The 20,156-nt window shown below is 42.0% G+C and overlaps 1 protein-coding gene across 2 annotated transcripts; it reads right to left on the reverse strand.

Moving 5' to 3' along the window:
* Positions 1-767: 767 nt before the first annotated feature.
* LOC120799149 (probable cation-transporting ATPase 13A3) lies at positions 768-20,140 on the reverse strand. 2 transcript variants are annotated; one of them, XM_040144092.1, is made up of 34 exons: positions 19,890-20,140; positions 18,627-18,688; positions 17,918-17,987; positions 16,706-16,879; positions 16,169-16,348; positions 15,918-15,988; positions 15,717-15,800; positions 15,459-15,528; positions 15,204-15,338; positions 14,932-15,004; positions 14,524-14,655; positions 14,265-14,432; positions 13,945-14,102; positions 13,672-13,860; positions 12,285-12,346; positions 11,235-11,385; positions 10,846-10,968; positions 10,695-10,712; positions 10,271-10,421; positions 9,960-10,080; positions 9,053-9,177; positions 8,784-8,947; positions 7,982-8,113; positions 7,723-7,802; positions 7,524-7,566; positions 7,096-7,205; positions 6,666-6,762; positions 6,171-6,243; positions 5,855-6,032; positions 5,129-5,310; positions 4,797-4,885; positions 4,615-4,695; positions 4,244-4,339; positions 768-3,676 (listed from the first exon to the last, which is right to left on the reverse strand). In XM_040144092.1, exons 3-34 carry the CDS (start codon positions 17,966-17,968, stop codon positions 3,494-3,496), a joined length of 3,744 nt encoding a protein of 1,247 aa, XP_040000026.1. In that variant the 5' UTR covers positions 17,969-17,987; positions 18,627-18,688; positions 19,890-20,140; the 3' UTR covers positions 768-3,493. The 2 variants fall into 2 exon arrangements, with proteins under 2 accessions (XP_040000026.1, XP_040000025.1); XM_040144091.1 differs by lacking the exon at positions 18,627-18,688.
* Between the last annotated feature and the right edge of the window lie 16 nt (positions 20,141-20,156).

The raw sequence follows: 20,156 nt of genomic DNA on the forward strand, positions 1-20,156 counted from the left end.
GTCTTACCCCAAAGCAACCCTGCAACCTCAACCATTAGTTTGTTCAAAGTGTTGAATATTGTACTGGCCCTCGGGGGACAGCAAGAGAGGCAACCCAGCGATGTTGTGTGGCCCCACACTAACAAGTGTCACAGTGATCCGAGCTGGTCCTCCCCCTGTGTGAACGCCATGTGAGAGGCGGCTCCATCCATGCCCCTGCCACCTCCACACAAGGCCCTCCATTGACTTCTAACCTGTTGAGGGACCACGGGAGACAAAGAGCCGCGGGGCGGGGCCCATCCCTCCGACAAGCCTGTGAACAAACGTTAACACGGCTGCAACTGTCCACCCCCTGAATCACTGAATTTATTGACCAACCACAGAGCCCATTCAGGCCTGGAAGGCATGATAAAGGAAGGGAGACAGGGACGCCATGAAGGCCCAGGGAAGGAGCCCATGCTTAGGGGACAGGAGGGAGGAGAAGGGCTTTGTGACCGTCTGGTGGGTCACAGACCTTTTACCAGACGTGGGTGCTTTTGTGTCATCTGTAAAATGAGGCCAACCGTAAGTGAGCATCAGGTTGGCCTTGTGTCCCGACTATTAATCAAGACCAAGGCCTTATGAGTGTCCAGCAACCATTAGAGAAGATGCAGCCAAGTGACGTCTGTTTGTAGACTTCATGAAGAATAAGTGAATGCATGTGTGTGCTGGGTGCTAACAGACACATCGAGAAAGCATCTGAATTTTTAATGACAACTTTTGATGCAGAAAAGTGTGTTACAGTGGCAGTTACTCTACAGAATAGTCTGAGCAGGTCTGATCACTCTGTGGGATCCATTGTAAGTAAAGAGGCAGTAAACAAAGGCTGTGTGCACAGGCCCAAATCTTGAAAGTACACAACTCAGACAAAAAAACGTATGGGTAAAGAGAAAGGAGATGAAGTCCAAAATGTTTGAAACAGCACACGTCTGAGCGCAAGCTTGAGAAAATCTTTTTCAGCGAGTAGCTAGCTGTGAGGAAGAAAGGCTGTGTGTTTTAGCTTCTTTATGTCTTTCCACCACTCTCCATCTGTTGCTCTACTGATACAAAAGGAATACAGCAGAGAGTACACAAAAACCCATATTGCTTTGCGGAGAGGCAACACTATCCACAAAACTACATCGCAAACACCGATCGAAAGCAAGACATCCCAGCTCTGTACACATCAGTGTTTACTGAAAAGATGATCCAAGTACAAGTCAGGGAGACACACATGAATTCATGATGCCTCCTCATCCTCATCATGAATATTCCCAAAAAGGCTCTTCCCTGATCTGTGGGAGATTCTTTTCTTTTTGGTACAAGCGAGGACCCCCTTCCCTTATTCACAGTCCCCCCTAAATCCACCCATTCACTGCCTATAGGCCCTGATCTCCACATGAAATGATACCCCTCTTTCTCCTCCACTCTCGCGCCTTTAAGCGCCCATATGCCAGGCAGCGAGGAGGCTGGGAAAGCCCATAATTGATCAGTAAGTCTTGGCTGAAAAAGTGTGACCAAGGTCAGCCCCCCACGAAGCACGCAAGAGTGGCTTAATATACAGATTTATTGGGAAATATAATGGGAGTTCTGCAGAGCAAACACAGAGATATTTGTTGGCACAAACTGAAACATTCTTGACATTGTAGAAATACGAAAATAAGTTTATCACAATTTTCAAAAACACATTCCCCTAGAGATATTGCTCTTTTTGCTCTATTTTGGTAATTAATTGTTCAATTTTCACATTTATTTCATTCTGTACACTTAACTAAAAAATGTGTACAACAGCTGTAAACGGTTACATAAAAATATTGTATAAAAATCAGACGTTAAAATCAACTGTTATAAAATTGTCACAGCAGCAAGTGTCTCAAAGATTCATTTTGATTAATTTGTCTGCATTAATTAATTAAAACAATCAATTAATTATCAGCTCTGCACAGTACATTAGTAATGTTAAATGGTGTAATTAATGCAAACTTGCAAGTTTTCTTTAAAAAAGAAATTCATATTTTGAGTTAAAGAACATTTCGTAATGTATTCAAGGTGAAATGATTCCTTTTCTATTCTCCTATTAACTGACACACTGTCTCTTACAAACACATACACACACACACACACTCTCTCTCTCTCTCTCTCACACACACACACACACAAAGCAACACTGGCAGTAAAATTTTTAAAAGGGACACCTTTCTGCTTCTCTTCCACAGGAAGAATTTAAACCGAAGCAACTCTAAGAAAGAAATGCAGCAGTGGGATGTTTTCTGTCACAGAAATACAACAGTACCAGTCATATTCATAAAACTGCGAACAGATATAAGTCCTAATGTTTCTTTGAATCCATATGACCTTATACTGCTTTACGTCTACATTTTAGGAGCAGCTAATGTTACTGGAAGACTGTATGTTTTTTCCACACTGAAGTGGAAAGATTCATCCAGAGCTTAAACAGTGTCAAGTGACTGCGAAAAAGAGCAGCTGAAAACTGTATCTTTATGATGTATCTGATGTTTTGTTCAGTGTCAAACTGACAAAGATGTGCCTCACTTGGTTCAGATATTGGATCAGATAATGAAAACTGTTTAAAACAATGGAAGAACTCAAACGACACTCATATACCATACTCACTGTCCAGTGTAGCAGTTGCATTTTGTATGCCATTGGAAGAACAGTACAATAGGACATCCAGTCACAGTGAAGGAACAGATCAACATTTCTGGAAATAGGCTGAGTGTGAGCTGAGAAGATCAATACCACTCTCGTGCCTGAACGCTAAATATGAAGCTACAGCTAGCAGCCAGTGAGTTTAGCTTGGCAGAAAGACTGGAAACGAGGGAAGCAGCTAGCCTGGATTGTGGTCATCCCCGGGAGGTTGCCGGGCAACCAGCAGAGACTTAACCACCTATAAAACAACAACGTGTCATTTTTAAACTTCGGTTTAAGTACAGATTAAACCAATGAGGTAAAACGTTTAATTAGTGAGCTTAAAAAGATTTTTTAGCTTTGGAAAGAGCCAGGCTAGCTGTTTGCCAATGTTTACAGTCTTTGTGCTAAGCTAAGCTAACCGCCTGCAGTCACTACGTTCCGATTTACCGTACAGACTCGACAGTGGCATCGATCTTCTCACCTAACTCTCGGCAAGAAAACAAACACTGAACTATTCCTTTAAGAGAGGCTTCTGGCTCAAGTTTCTGCAGTGTGACACGACAGTACAGCTGAAATCCAAGTGCGGGGAGTTTGTCCATTTTGATGACATGTTTGAAGACAACATTATGTTTGAGCAGCCCACAGTGTCAGTCAGTTGTTACAGTAGGAGGCCTCTTCTTTATGAAGGCTTGTTTGCTGGCATCCACCAGGGTCCACAACCTAAATAAAATCACCTGACCATCCATCATATCTCTGAGCTCGACTCATGGTTACTCAACATACAGGCTTGTTTGGGGCTTTAGGTTTAGTCTGTGCAGTAGTTTGCCTGTTGGCCACATTGGTGTCAGAGGGGGGCTGAGATGTGGGGTTGTGGATCGCTGGCGTAGATGACAGTGGAGGGTCTGGGGGGCCAGTCGGAGTCATCCTGCAGCTCCAGGGCCAGGTGCATGTAGCGCACCCTTGGAGGCTTGTTTCTCTGACAGAACAACCAGGAGAGGAGCGACGAGCCCCAGCGGTCATTGGCCTCCTGGAAGCATGTGCAGTAAGAACATTAGAAAGAAAAAACTAGTTAGTGAGCCAGCATTATAGATATTTATATATTATCTCTACTTAATGAAAGAGGGAGTCTCTTCAGGATCTGATTTTCGTGTGGTTATGTGACCAGAAAACCTGATGTATGCACATTTCTTTATGTTGCAAACTGAGTAACATACTTTCATTTTTGTTTAAAAGAAAACTTGGGATTGGTTCACAGCTTGAAGTGAAAGAGGACTAAGAATTGAGTTCAACTGATGTGGTTGTTCAAAATTCAACAGATTATTGCATAAATATTAAGAAGACTATTGCTATTATGATTTTTATTTTTCAATCATTACAAGTGGTTTTTGATAAATGTGCAGTAACATGTCAACTCCAAGTTTTCTGTTGTAACAGTCTATATTACTGAGAGATTTTGACATGTGAAACAGATCATCAGAAGAGTATATACAAGAAAGACAGAGAACCAGAGCTAAGAGTTATGGAAAATTTGTCACTATCTAAACAGTGAAACCCGGCAAAAATAGAAAAAAAGTGTAGCCAAAAGCTTCCCAACCTGAGGTGTGGCAGCAGAGGGGGTCTCTTTGGGGCGATTTACCCCCTGATTGCTTCTGAAAACTAGTCTCCACAAGATGATGTCAAGGATCAAAATCTACGGGAGATTTCATTGGGAACTTAAAACTCATCCAATCAAACATGACGGGGAGGATGAAGATTGGGTTACAGCCACAGAAACGCACAATGACAGAAATAACTCAAATGGAAACTTAAAAAAAGCTTCATTGATTTCATTCATTACGCAGCAATGTACTACTGAGCACTGATTCAGGAGAGGAAAAAAAATCAATGCATGCAAATCACAGTTTTCTAATTTAAAAAAGGAGATCAGTCACAGAGCTTGTAGGGTGTGATGTCTCTGAAGTGTACCTCCAGCATGAAAGACACAGCCGCATTCACTACGACAATGACGACCAGTGTAATGCGCCAGTCGTGGGGAACACACACGATCTGAGGGGAGGCAGAGCAGCAGGATGAAGACACTGTTTTCATCAACTTTCATGCAACACCCAGAAAAAACACAAAAAAAAAACAAGAAAAACAGCCTTTACATCTAGGAAGCTGTCGATGGCAGGAACAGGATGCAGCATGATGAGGAGAAGAAAAGTATACAGACCGATGCAGGACAGCATGAATGGCCCTTATGAAATAAACATACAGAAATTTAGTCAAACAACATCACATGGTTTTTTTCAACTTGCAAGAACATCATCTTTAAAATATATACTATAAAAATTCCAATTTTGAATGCTTTTTTCAGCATTATATATGATACCACAGTTCAAAATGTGCCTGGCAAATTGGAACTCATTCTGTGCAGACACTCATTTCCACATACATTACTGAGACAATCACCTCTTCAGCAGTACTAAATAAGTCTTACAGTTCTTGTAGCTCGGCTGTCTGAATGGCTTTCCCTTGGAGAAGACAATGGCCACAGCCAAGTACTGGAAGGAGGAGACGTAGAAGAGGGTGGTGTTCTCGTAGTTCCTGATGTTTCTGTGGTCGTGAGGAGTTGTAACGTTCAGGCTGTAAGAATGACTGGAGCGGGAAATATTACAGGCGCTGCAGGAGAAGAAAGGACAGAGGGATAAATGTAGATAGTTAATAGACACCGCTCAAATGTTCTGCATTCGTAAACCAGGAAGCCACGAAAAATAAGCCAAAAACAAAAAAGTAGAGACTTTTTTGCAGTCTGTACTGTATTTGTTTTCTTCTTTTTGTCTACTGACCAGCTTACATTGTATGAAATATGTTATATAACTACAATTTGATGGACCGACTAATTGAGTGTTTCAACATTATTTTGTGTCTAGAATCAGATATTGAATGGATAAAAACTAAGCAGGGGAAAATTCAGTTTTAATTTAAAATTAATTCATATAACTGATTTTGTTCCTTCACTCGTTTTTTGTTTTTCTTTTTCATTGGTTTCACTTCAATATTACTATATAAAATTTTAAAAAACTGGAGATGTGTGCAGCAATCCAAAGGTTTGGAACCAGGGTGAAGCGTACAGTAAGCATAGCGTGCAATTTCCATGTCTTTACCATTCAGTGATTTACTGATTTATCATAGGGCAGGTCTTTATTTCAGACGTGTTACTCACTCTGACTGAGGTGTCCATATCTCATACCAGCTCTGCTGTCGCACTAAGACGAAAGCCAGGACTTGGAAGACCAGGCAGGTGAGGATCTGGGTCAGCACAGAGCAGAGCAGCGGGCCGGAGATCAGACTGGACGGGGGGCGACGCCACACCAGCTCCTTCCACGCCGGGTTCAGACTCACTGAAGACGGAAACAAAAAACAGCATCAGCGAGTTGCTTTCCAGAAGTCACTGTCATATTTGATTGCTTTTTTTCTGACCCACCCAAACTCAAACATAGATTAAAACCTTTGTCGGTGCTTTTCTTCATGCTACTCACTTGTAAAGGCGATGATGAGAATGATGGCAAGGTCAATGAAGAGGAACTGGAAGTCCCCCAAGTTGCTGAGGATCTATAATATCAGAAATGTTGAAGATAAATCAAAACAGCAGCAGATAAATGGATCAACAGTTTCTACACCTGTAACACGTACTGAATCCAGCACTAATGTAGATCAATGTGACCACACTATGTCACAGTCGATGCATTATACTGACACTTTTCCCAGGAACAAAACCACTGACAAGTCACTCTGTGGTCGCAGAACCACAGCCAGCACCTTGCTTCTACCAGCTCCTCGCGTCTTTGCTGCTCATAACCCTTCTGTATCTCACGTGGGAGCAATATCCGAGTTTGTAACTCAGTGGCGCCAACCACGCAAGCCAGTAAAACATGCAGCTTCAATAACGTAATTTTTACCCTGTTATATTCAAAGTGACTCTAATAATACAATGTGGAGTGAAGTGTAAGAATTAGAGGGAGCATTGTATTTACTGAGTAGAGCAGGGTGACGCTGAGGTACTGGATGATGCTGTAGAGAGCCATGAACTTGAATACGCAGAATGACGTTATGAGGGCAGCTCGACCCTCCCTGTGGAAGGCATGAATGTCAGAGACAATCAGAATTAGACAGCTCATTATTTCATGTTTTGCAGCCCATAAAACATTTAAAAGGTCGGTTCACACAGTTGGCACCAAAATCTACCGGTGAAGCTGAGATTGTAAAATTCATTCCACAAGAATAGCAGGATTTTCCACTGTGTATATGATTGTAACTTTGAACCCTGTGTTGTAGTGATACGAAGAAGTTTGCAAACATTTGTGAAACAATTTGTGATACACATTTTGGTATATTTGGGTATTTAAAAATCTCTATTCTGGATGTTACTGGATAATATGGATACTGTCATCCATGAGTTGCTACCTGATGAGGTTGGGGACACAGGAGATGTTTGAGGTGGAGGAGGTGAAGGGTGAAGCGACAGAAGCCTCCAGCTCGGACAGAGAAATCCCACTGTGAGCCCTCTTCAGAGCCTGAGAGAGAGAAAAGTGAATTATTATACAGCACTTTGCTTTAACACTAATACCTGTAACTAAAGTTGGAAAATAAAGTACCTGAAAATTTACTAATCCTGTACTTAGGGACGGTTTTTATCTACATGATAACAACCTTATCTACACTACATGAATTAGTTAGTCAGGAAGAGTTTTGATAAACAGAAAATATTCAGGAAAAAAGCATGAAAAAAAACTGTACCAAATACATAAATTAAAGCATCACTAAATACCACAGAATGCACATATATTAAGTGTTATGATTTGTGCGTACTGAAAAATCTAATCTGCACTTACTCCACAGTCATTAGCACCATCACCACACATCCCAACAGTGTAGCTGGAAGTTAAACAAAATGGGCGAAAGTGAAACATTTGCCACAGATGATGATGCTAAAAAAAAAAATCACCAACAGATGGAAATGAGGATCATTAAAACCAAAGCCACAAAAAGCAAAGGCTAACACCAACACCACAACATCAGTGAAAGACTCACTCGATGCTCTGCAGGACTTCCACCAGCTGGGTCTTCTGGTCTGGAGCCATGCGGGCAAACACGGTGGCTCTCAGCACGAGCTGCAGGGCCCCCATGTGGAGGGACAAAGAATTACAGCAAAATCCAGCTGACATGACACTAGTGTAGTGAGACAGAAAGCAGCCTAAACTCGTTCGTTTCTCTTTAACGTGAACTCCACATAGCCTTAAAGCCGGTGTACACCTAATACTACTACCTACTACCAAAGTTGAGCCTGTACCTTTTGGACAAGATGAGGGAAGTGCTCGGTGATAACAGCGAAGGCTCTGCCACTAACAGCAAAGTGATAGCTTTGCTCCTGCAGAGTCTGTCGCTTGTCACACATCCCTTCCTCCACGTTTATCTCCACGGTCTAGAGAAGAGACGAGAAGAGTCAGAAGTCACTAGAACACCGGAGAACTGACAAATTTTACTATCTTGCACGATTTGTGGAATAACACTGTAGGGTTTCGAATTTAATCTGACAAACATCTTTCTTGTAGACACCTTCCCGTGCTCTTTTCTGATTGATTCATGCTAACCGAGCTACTGATGCATGTGCAATTGCCTCTAATGGGGCTGTTGAATAACAACTGCCCAGAGAGACGTTCACACCAGGCATGACTGAGTGGTTTCTTCAAACTCTGCAGTGTGTATTTCTTTGCTTTAGTTCGATCAGACATTTGAGAACAATACTCTTCGAACTTGTGGCGCAAATTGCCGCAAACAGGTGCCTGAACATGCAGGTCTCAAACTTGTTAAAGCAAACAGTAGGGCAGAAATCATTAACCCAACCAGCCACAGGAACACCAGAGAAGGTGTGTGTGGAGACTCTCACACCCAATCATAAGTAATAATAAGGACTGTTTTCGGAACTGTTATAACTGTCCCAAGCCGACCTTGTCTCTACCCAGATAGATGATGGGTTAGAAATATTCTCTACAATGAACTGGCTGCCTATGAGACCATGTAGATATTGCTTAAATGTGTTTTTATATAGTGATTTCCTCATTACTCAGTGGCTCTGAGACTTTCTGTCTTACCTGATTGTCCTTGATGGCCTGATTGGGGTTTTCAGCGTAGTGCCATGTGATACTGGCGGACTGGAAATCTTTCGGAGGCACGGCATCTGCTATAATGACCTTCTCATGTGCACGGACCATCCCACAGTCTCGAGCCACCGATATGGCCGTCAGCATGTTGTCACCTAACAGATGATACAGGAGAATGAAGGAAAATGGGGGAGCGTGCTTACAACGAAATTCAGGACTTCAGCCACAAATAAATCACCAAATCCACTGAGCTGGGTTACCTGTAACCATCAAAGTGCGGATATTAGCTTGTCGTAATTCACGTAAAACGCCGGCAGTCTCCTGCTTTATTTTGTTCTGCATGATGATCAAACCGAGGAACTCCATGTTGGTCTCTACCAGGTCCCTACAAGCAACAGATCATGCATTTCACCATTTAAAGCACATTTATTTATCAACAATACACTATAAAATTCATGTTGAGTCAATTTATAGATCCAGATTTCAGGGAATCAGTGAAGGTGACAGACAATAAAGGATATAACTTTCAATTTGTAATTATCAGACATCATAAATCTGTGACGGTCACTGCATCACACCAGTTGAGGAGTTGTAATTATCTTAGCTGATACCCCACCTTCCTGCTAACCTCCCTTGTACAACTCTACCTCAGTTAATGATTTTCTACAATTATCAGCATGACGGTAAAACATCCGGACACAGCGAGGAATTTGTTGCTTTTAATCAAGTAGCCAAGTGGGCTATAAAATGAGGGAAGAAAACCAACCGAATAATTAATATTGGGGGTGAGTCTATGATTGCCGTCATGCCCTTTGACTCAAGTTGCATTGTATATTGTGGCTGCATTGCATTATGATAGGTTAGGGCTACTGTTGGTGGAAAAACTAATGCTTTTGAGGCCTTTTCTATGATGGATTTTTTCCCTGCATGTTGTTTTGGGGACACCAAACTGTGACATTTGCTCAGGTTTTAGACAACTGGAACATTTTCTGTTCCCTTTTAAGCAGCACTGTAGATATTTGGACATTATGTCATGTCATCTGATGTTTGCCCAGCTATCAGTGGAACTAAGTTGAGTTACAGTGTTTTAGGGTTCGATGTTTCAGTGATTTCCCCGTCAGAAGCCGCATGTACTGTGGACGGTGTTATCTGTGAATGCAGACGTACCTGCTGAGGCTTTGGACTTTGTGCCAGGAGAGTTTGGACTCCAGCTGTCGATGTGCCAGGGCAATAACCCTGAAGCCCTGTCTGGTGTAGGTTTCCAGAGTCTCTGTGAAACTCTGTGGGACTGAAGAGAAGCACAGAGTCATAATCAGTCTGGCATTGGCTTTTTTTAGATAAGTGCAGAGAGGCCGTACCGAGAGACACTGAGGGATATTCTTTTTTATTGTCAATTATTTTGTGTATCTTTATAGAGATGCCAAATAAAGGAAGGAAACACCTATCCCAATCTTTAGCATGCAGGGTAAGGGTCAGACCTGTGTGCCGTTTGCAGAGGCTGGCCACAATCTCTGGCGCTCCTTTCAAGTAGGCGTCCATGTGTTTTTCCCCCAACCTCCTGACCACCACACTCATCCTCTGCAGCCCAGAGGAGAAGGGGAACTGACGCACGATACCAATCTCACAGGACTAAGGATCAAAAGACGCATGTTGTAAACACACATGCTCAGCATCATCAAAATCTTCAAATCTGTTTTTTTTTATTTCCGCACTTAGAATTTAAAGGAATAGCGTTTGGGGAAAATGCTTACGTGCTTGCTCTCTTGCTGAGAATTTAATGAAAAGATCAATAGTACTCCCAAGTCTCTACACTAATTAAAAAAATGAATATGCATTCTTCCCTTGATGTCAAACTCGTTGCTTTAGGAACTATGAAGTTTTGATGAATGAAGGAAAACTTACCGATGATTCAGACAGCTCCTGGAAAAAAATGAGTGATATTAGAAATCTGAGGTGAGGCAGGAACTTAAATAAACCTAACTATAAATATATTTCTTCATAGCTATAAACAAATATACTGATCACATAATAATGACATGGGGTGCCACTCTACCATGTTCTGAGTTAATGGATTGTTCTGATTGGCTTCAGGGACTTCATGCTTTGGAGGTCGCACAACTGTGGGCATTATGGGATTGTGGAGTGCAGTCTCCTCCTCTGTGGGCTCCTCGAGGATCTAAACAAAATAAGATAATATGTTAACAACTTAATAATATCTTGAGCCTATCAACCTCAGCCCCAGCTTCCCCTTGAAAGGAAGAGGCATCTTCTGCTGCTCATGCTGGAGTATCCATGGTTCCAGACTTTAACCGTTTTAGCCAACTGGCTCTGCCAAGGCAGTGAGTGTGGTGCTGCATAATTCATGTACTGACTGGTATCCATGCTAGTCGTGGTGCCTGTGACTAAGCATGCTGGTTGTAAATACTGACCACTGTTCCTTACCCAGCCTGTAGCGCCGAACATCTTGAGGTCTAAAGGGTCTCCGGAGAGTTCGCCCTCTATCTTGGTCAGTGAGTGGCAGGTTGCCATGCAGGCCACAAACGCAGAGTTCACCAGACTCTCTCTAGCTGCTTCAGACTCTGGTGGCGAAAAGCTGCAATAGAGAGGGAGGATCTGACTCAGCAGTTGGACTGTTTATAGCTACGACAGGAGAAAATTACATACAAATATAATGCTGTATAAGTTGGGTCATGTAAGTGCTCTTGTGGTTACTAATTACATCATGTGAAAACCCTACAAAAATGTTATTTTCCTGACAGACAAGAATAATTTCCCAGAGAGAGAGATGAAAATCAAAACATCCACACAGCAACATACTGTTATTTAACCGATTTTTTCGTAAACAAAGTTCTTGGATGTTTAGGCATCTGTGAATATGTTTCTTTCTCCGACGTTCTGGGAAGGTAGTTGCAGGACAAACTAGACACATTTACTTTTCTTTCAGATCCCTCAGGTGTGTAAAGTTGTGTAAGTTTACAAAACCGTTTCTAGATAAAATAGCCAGACAGGAATATTAATTTTTGGACAATCTAGCAAATTAAATCGCTGACAAATCAAGGTACTTCATCACGTTCATGCAAAAATCATGTAGAAATTCGGTACTGTAATGAAGAGTCCCGGTGATTGATAGCATATTTGCTGACAATTGCCTTGATGTAAATGTAATTACCAAAACATCTGACAGTTGGGAAACTTATATCTCACATTAATATTGTCCTTTTACACTCAAGTCAACCCTAGCTTCTGAGGAATGTAAAAGAAAAGGAAAAGAACCTACTTTGGCATGAAAATAGCTAGAATACTGAAGAAAAAATACATTCCCACAGTGTTAGGAATCCAATAAGCTGGTTTTCTACAACATCTGCTCCAGCTGCTGTCATCGTATCTCTCCAGACTTTTGATTCTCATCAGTTTTGGGGCTACTCCCAGAAAAAAGATGCAGCTGTGTTTGCATTAGACAACAAACCCAAAGTCAAGAGGCCGACCTCCTACCTGCCATCTTCAGCTGTCTGAATACCCCACAGATCCATACCATCCTCAGTCAAAGTACCAGTCTGAAAGAAAAACAAAAATAGACCTGTAACAATGCTTAGGAAGCCAGCAACCCAGGTGACGCAGTGATCACACCTCAGAATTTGAAATCAACCTAAACAGCCCGCGGTTCTGGAAAGGACAGACATTTGGTCCACTTTTAAACTATACTAAATGCATGTAATGAACTTTTATTAACCTCTTTTCTTTAGCTACACCAGTTTTCAAGAGAACTCGGTCCTAACCTGTTAATACAACAACATACACACACACTTTCTGAGGAGTACAGAAACAGAATTGATGAATGAAAACAACCATGAGCTTCTTCAAAGGTGCTGTTGACACAGTTACATTTTGCTGCTGGTTTAGCACAGACTGTTGTGGTTCTATCCATAGAAATCCACTATGTCAACTATGCGAAGAAAAAGTTTAAAAAAAACACTTTGAGGCAGCAAGGAATTACAGCTACTCTAGGACGGTGGTTTGATTCCCCCACAGCCAATCATCTGTACTATCACCAACCAAACTTTGATTTAGGGCTACAACTAATTATCATTTTCAGTTCCTATTAATCTGTTTGTTTTCTCAATTAATTATTTGGTCTAAAAATTGTCAGAAAACAGTGTCAAATGAACATCATAAGTTTCTAGAGCCCGACTAAACTTTTTGGCTTATTTTGTCTGATCATTAGTCCAAAACCAAAAGATACGTGGTTTATTATCATAGACGAATAAGAAACCAGGTAATATTCACATTTGAGAGGCTGGAACCAGTGAATTTTTGGTGTTTTTGCTCAAAAACAAAACAACTACATGGTAATAAAATAGTCTATACTCATCCACAATCCACTCATCCATATATCAAACAATATCAAAAATTATTTCCCTGCTCAATATAGATGTGTGATGATGAAAAGAACATTTCATACTATAGGCAGCTTCCCTGAAGCTTGTACTGCTCCTACCTCATATATAGGATGCTTTCCAAATAAATCAATACCAAAGCATTAACATATTTTAAGTGCGTGTTGCTTGATGTTGTGGCCAAATGGAATCATTGCAAAACAACAGCACTGCGTCAAGACATCCTGATTCATGATTTACTTTATGGGTTTTCACAGTCATAAAACCATGAAGTCAGTCTCAAGCAAGAACTTGTGCTTGAACTAAACTTGAATTTTCATGAATTCTAAGTCAAGACTATAATGAGTCCAAGTCAAGTACAGTTCCTAGACATGATCCTGAGACGCATGACGCATACAGAGCCTCTAATTCAACAATATAAACTGCATTTCCCAACAAGAAAACAAAATCACACTGCAAGAAATGACACCTGCGGGTTAGGCTACCTTGTCAAAGCAAACCAGGTTAAGTTGACCACACATGTTGATCCTCTGGGGACTGATGCAAAAGATGCCGACCCGCTTCAGACGCCGCTGTGCGTAAACAATTCCAGCTGTCATGGCTGCTGGTAAGGCCGGGGGCACAGTGATGGTGATGATGTCCAGAGACTCAATGATGATGGTTTTAGCTGGGACCTGGATGCGATCGGGAAACAACCATCACCAAGTGACATTTAGCACATTTAGACATTTACATCTCCTCTGTAAGAGTAGCTATACCTTGTTCATTACACTGAGGACGATGGTGTAGATGAAGCCGATCCCTGCCACCCCCACCAGACACAGCAGGAACAGGTAGGCATCACGGTACAGCTTGAAGTCCGTGGGTTTAGGGTAGAGGATGGAGCGCACGAGTTGGCCTTTCTCTGTACTGAAGCCTATGGGAGCACGTAAGTAATAACATTTGATCATTTTCTTTTAATCACTTGTAGAGGCTGAACATGTGCAACCATGAGGGCGATCAGTCTGTTATTATCAAAGCTACTTTTATCACCGAGGCCACACGGTGTCATTCCCCCTCTGTCTTTTCACTGTCTCACCTGTTCTGACAACAACAGCCTTCACCAGTTCACCAGTGTAGAAGCGGGTCTGGAGAACCTGGGTGCCACAGTACAGGGTGTGTCTCTTGTGCTCCTCTATATTGTAGCTCTTGGCTGCCTCCTCACCTAAACTGGGCAGACTGGTCTTGGTAACTGGCACGCTCTCTCCTGAAGATAAAGGAAAAATGAAAAGACGTCCAACAAAAACCATCTCAAACGGAACAATAGCTGCAGTCAAAAAAACCAATGCAAACACAACCTGTCAGCATGCTCTCATTTACAATACAGGTTCCATGGATGAGCACGGCATCGCAGGGCATGATCATCCCATTCGCCGGAATGATGACGACATCACCGGGCACAAGCTCTGTCGACATGGCCTCTTCGATATCTAGGATCAACAATAAGAGAGAGCAAAGCGAAAATGATACCATACACTCTCTCTCTGCGGGCAACCACGAGGGTGCTATAAGAGATCAATAATGTCATTCATGTATTACTAAATAGTAAAAAACACACAGGGACTGCTGACTAATATGGCTAAAACATCATCTGCTTTACACCATCAGCATGTTTTGGAAAGCATTAGTCATTCGTGAATGATTAAATGGCAATTCTGCTGTCACTAATATGCAACTGTATGTTGTAATCCGAAAGGAAAGCTTACCTTTATTTCCTTTGCACACTGAAACTCGGACCACACTGTGTGCTGCCACCATGTCATGTAGCATCACATATTGCTGGAATGAGAGAGACACCGATTCAAAGAGTGAGAAAACACACACAAACACACGATTGGTCAAGAATGCAAGCTGTCCTGGAATGATAACTTTGGAAAACTGGAACTGCTCTCACTTTGGGGTCTTTGTATCTCCCCTTAAAAGTTTCGGCAATTTGTCAGTTCACTTCACATTCTTCCTAGGATCAGGCACGACTCACCTTTTTAATGGTATACAGTGAGGTAGCTATTGAAATGACAGACATGAGAACTATAGCTGTAGCATAATAGTAGTAGTCCTCTGCGCTCCACAGAGCAACACTGAAGAGCTGGAAGATGTAAAAAGGATTCAAGACCTGATGGAGGAAGAGAGAGAAACAGACTGAAAGCATAAGAGAGAGAGCATTATCATTATCATGTTACTGCTATGCTAGTAGAAGAGGTGTCAGACTTGATAAGCTAAACTCTAAACTTACCTCCTTTATGAGGAGCTTGAATAGAGAGGGCACTCTTACAGAGATCTCATTCTCCCCGAAAAACAACCTTCTGTTGAAGAATTCGAAAAAAATTGTTTAATATGGGTATATAAATGTGGGCAAGCGTGTTAAAGACACTTAACAATTTATACGAGCTTGTATGACCTGACATTTTCTCCGCAATTAATCTGAGGAAAACATGCCGCGCGTATGTCATGGGTGTGTGTGTCTCTGTGTGTGTGTGTTCATTTTGTGTACCTGTAGTCCTGCCGTGTTTTAGAAAGCCCAGAGCTGTGGTCAGAATGGATGCCTGCACAGCTCACCTTCACATCCTCCAAGCCTCTAGAAAAGTCACACAAACTCATGTCTACCGTAGCTGGGATTTGTACTGGAGCATTTTTCTGATCACATTAACGGTAAAAGGTTAGAATAAATGATGCTGTTAACAGCAGTAGTTACGTATACGACTCAAAGATCTGTCTCTCATCATTCCAATAGTATTTAGTGCTGTGGTGGGTGAAGTAGTGAATCTAAGGAGGGAAGAGCCGAGTGGGAGGAGATCGTCAGATATTGACTATATAACAACTTTACCAACACACTTCAAAAACAGCCAATCACTGATTGAGACTCTAAAATTGACTGCATGTCAGAAAACACATTCATTAATTACATGTGTTACGAAAAGGAAGACACACTTTCCACTGAGGTACCTGCGCAGGTTGCCTTTGAGCAAATTCCCCATGATGCTCCTCGTGTACAGCACTGACACTGTGGTCTCCGTCTCCATTTGGCAGCTGAGCCGTGGACTGCAGATCCAGACTGTCAAAGGGCTCCTTCCCCGGAGCCAACATCAAGTGTACTTTGGCTCGAAACCACTGACTGAACTCATTCTGTTATAACAATACGAAGAATTACATTTTTCCTTGGCTGGGAGGCTACACTGAATTTATAATTTGTAGTGTTTACAGTGTGTGTGCCAAAGAATGTAAAAGAAAGATTTGTCTACAGTGGTCTTGTGTGCTGCACAAGAGGTGAACCCAAATGCAGTGAAAGAAGCCAAAGATTCACTCACACAAACAAGGTACATTAAATCTAAATAAAAAACATGTTTGTTTTAGCAGGAGGACACAGCAACTGCCTCATTCACAAATGCTGAATTTACAAGGGGGTATATGCATTTTCCTTGTGTGAAAACAGGTAAACAAAGTAAAACAAGTCAAGTGCATGAAAAAAGAGAAAGAAGGTACTGTTGTCCTGAGCAGCAGTGTGTGTGCGTCCCTCAGCGAGGTGTGTGTGCAAGTGCCCTTGACGCCCCACTCAGGCAGCCAATAGAGCAGCAGCAGCAGGAGACCACCGGAGCAAACAGCACCTACGCCCACCAGGATCATCTTCCACAGACAGGGCCGGTACCCCCACACCTCCTGCACAAGGACGCACTGATGTAAGGAGACTGAAAGGTGGGACGAGTGGACTGCTGAGTTGTTTGTTAGAGAAGGCGGATAAAGCAACAGAGACAGTCGGTAGTATACAATAAATCAATGGGGTTTGTAATGTAACACTGACAATGTTTTTGCCTCAGTCGTGTTTAGCAAATGTTTCTCAAACAGGAGTAAATGGTGCATTTGTTGGGGACTATTTTCAGCTGTGGATTAACACAGATATGGGGCTTTGGTGAGTATTTACGGCAGCTGGACGGTGTATCTGGGACTGACTCAAAATAAACTGCGGAGCTGATGCTCTGAAGGAACATGAAGGAACATGTCGCCCAGTGCAACACTTTAGTGCAGTGGTGTGTCTTTCAGCTTTTGGACAGCAATGGAGCTCTGTGGCACAGAGGAATAAGCTACATCAGATCTGGATACACAAACAGTACCTGTTAGTTGGATCAATTATGTTGGTTTTGGTCTTTTCATGGGATGTGTTGATAATAGGAATAATATAACCATCACCATGTTTATTTCTTTAAAGCCGACACATACTACTGATTACCATCTTGTTTTAGCAGGGATATTGTGTTGCTGTCATAATTGAGTTAATTCAAATCTAGTGGTGTTTTTGGTGTTTTGCCAATCCCGAAAATTCGGAAGTTTAAAGGAAGACTTCGACCATAAGCATTGTGCCATAATATCCCTATGGAATCCAAACCAGTTTCAGTCGATATTATCCCCTTGTGAAATTACTGAATTCTCCAAATGACCATCTTAGTGATTTCAGTAGTGATTACATTTTAAATCAAATTGAATGCTACATTAATTTTAATCTACACTATGTCCTTTAAAAATGAACACACGTAGGCCTACTATACATCAGCGATTATTTGTGACTGACACCCGTCAATCACAAACATGTAATTACACTTGTATCCAGCTAGAAAAAACTGAAGACAGTGACAATGCATTGACAAACACAAAATAAAGTGATTTAGGGAAACTAGCACTAAGATGCGAAGAAATATTTACCATCTCATCCTCCAGGCCCTTGTTTATAATCTTCACCTCTCTCGTCTTCATTCTGTCGTAAGTGCAAGAACTACAGAGAAAACCAAAAACAACACACTTTATTTACTCGCTGAGGCTTTCTTATCACAGAAGCCTTAAACTCTCTGGTCAGCAAAGATGTTGCAACTTCAATCTCGGTCAAGGGCATTGAAGGATTCTGTTTTATGGCCTCTGGAGCAAAAACTGCCCAAACCGGGAAAGGAAGTCAGTGATTCATTTACGTGGGTTCATTTTCATCTCTGGAGACAAACAGAAGAAGTGGAATGTCTTTGTATAGAGTTAAACATAGAAACACAACTAAGATAAATCAAATTTATAACATACAACTCCATGTACAGCAAGGAAAATCCTTACTTACCTTACCCCTGCTTAGGGAATAATGAGCTGTCTGTAAGGAAGAAAGGTCTTCCATGCAAGTAACAACCTGACCGAACTGCAGCACCTACCTATCTTCCTCACGGCCGCCACATAACAACTGTGTTTAAAACCTCCAGTGTTACGCTTAAAAATATACGCTTATCCATGATCCTGGTTTATTAACTGACAGCTTTATTGACATCGAGTTGGGAAAGGTGGCCATCATTGTGAGGTGTTATTGTGGTGTTAAGCAAAGATACATGGAAACCTTTGCACTATGCACACATTCGTGTTCAATAACAGTCACACCTACAGTAATGTTTGACTCGCAGTCTGTCTCACCAGACCTCTCAGTAAGACCCATCACCTATGAGTCTGTAAACGGAGAAAAGCACAACACAAAAACAAGTTCTACTTTTCTTAGATAACATCTCTCGGACTTATTTACACCTTAACATCACATTTAACATTAATGAAATGTCAAACAGAAGACAAATTGATCTAGGTTTGGTTACAAACAAATGATACAAATAACTGACTGCAGAAATGCTCACCACATTTACTATGATAAACTTAAAAGTATAAAGAGACTCTATGACCTGATTAGTTTAAACTTTTTTCCATTTCCAATATAATAACTTATATCACCATGAACACCTCCCCAACATGAACCTTGGTGGGGCCAGCATCAACCTGTGGGTATGCTTCTCTGTAGTTTGGTCCATGTAAGGGGGCTTGTGTGTGTGTGTGTGTGTGTGTGTGTGTGTGGGGGGGGGGGGTATACGGTAAAATAGATGCAGCAAAAATAAAGAGAAATCCTGTTCAAAACCCCCGCTGCAGTCTGCAAGCGAACTGAGAATTGGGACGAGATTTATTTTCTAGCAGGACAAAGAACCCAAGCATAAAGAGAAAGCTACAGAGCAACTGTTTCCACATCAAGTCCAGACTTCAGTCCAATCCAGAGTTTTTTGGCAGGACTTCAAATTTGCTGTTCAAGGACCCACCTGCAATTTGACAGAGCTTTATGCAAAAATTGCAGTGTCCAGATGTGCAGAGCCTTATACCAACCTGCACAGACTCTGGGGTGTAACTGCCACAAAAGGTGCCACCACTAAAAACAGACTTTAGGGAGTGAGTAACTGCTATCAGTGGTTAATGTTTACTGTACTTAATTTAGATTTAGAGATTTAACATTAACATGCAACAGGCAAGAGTCAACAAATCAGTAGTACCCCAACATTCTTCGAGCTGTAAAACAATAAATCAAAGTCTGAGAAAGTGGACTGAACAACCTACAGTACTCTTGCTCCTCTGGCGACAAGCTTCAGATGCGAACACTGAAAAACCTAAGATTACAATTTCCACAGTGCTGCAACTCGGAATCTTGTGCAACCACATTGTGGACGCCAAGCCACTTCCAGTGGCAGTTTGTAACTTTTACTAACATGATGCAAACTCCCACAATAGTTTAGCAAGTTGCTGTTGAACTGAGGTGGAGCGCCTGTACTTTACCTTCCCACAGCTCAACCATCAATATCATGAATAGGCACTGACCCACGCAGTTTGAACAGCTTACCGATGCCTCTTCTCGTCTGTATCAGCGAGTCAGACGCAGCATTGTCGAACCGTTGTGCTCAAAGTTGGCTCGGATGCCCTCTGCAGCCCGTTAGCCCTGACGATCCAACATGTGTCTGGAGAAGCGCGCCGATACAACACGCACACGGGTCCACGCTGCGCTGTGAGCGGACCGTCCCAAACCGGTCCATTCAGAAGGAAGTGGGAAAACAGGATGTGAGGTCATCGGAGGACACCGTTGTTTGGGCTGAGTTTCTGCACGTTGCGA

Source organism: Xiphias gladius, chromosome 14, assembly GCF_016859285.1.
Source record: "Xiphias gladius isolate SHS-SW01 ecotype Sanya breed wild chromosome 14, ASM1685928v1, whole genome shotgun sequence".
NCBI lineage: Eukaryota > Metazoa > Chordata > Actinopteri > Istiophoriformes > Xiphiidae > Xiphias > Xiphias gladius.

Coding starts and splice junctions, on each gene's coding strand:
- LOC120799149 (XM_040144091.1), bottom strand. CDS start 17,968: ATGAAGACGAGAGAGGTGAAGATTATAAACAAGGGCCTGGAGGATGAG. Junction 6,244..6,665: donor GCGTCACCCTGCTCTACTCA/GTAAATACAATG, acceptor CTGATATTATAG/ATCCTCAGCAACTTGGGGGA. Junction 3,677..4,243: donor CCTCTGCTGCCACACCTCAG/GTTGGGAAGCTT, acceptor ACATGCTTCCAG/GAGGCCAATGACCGCTGGGG.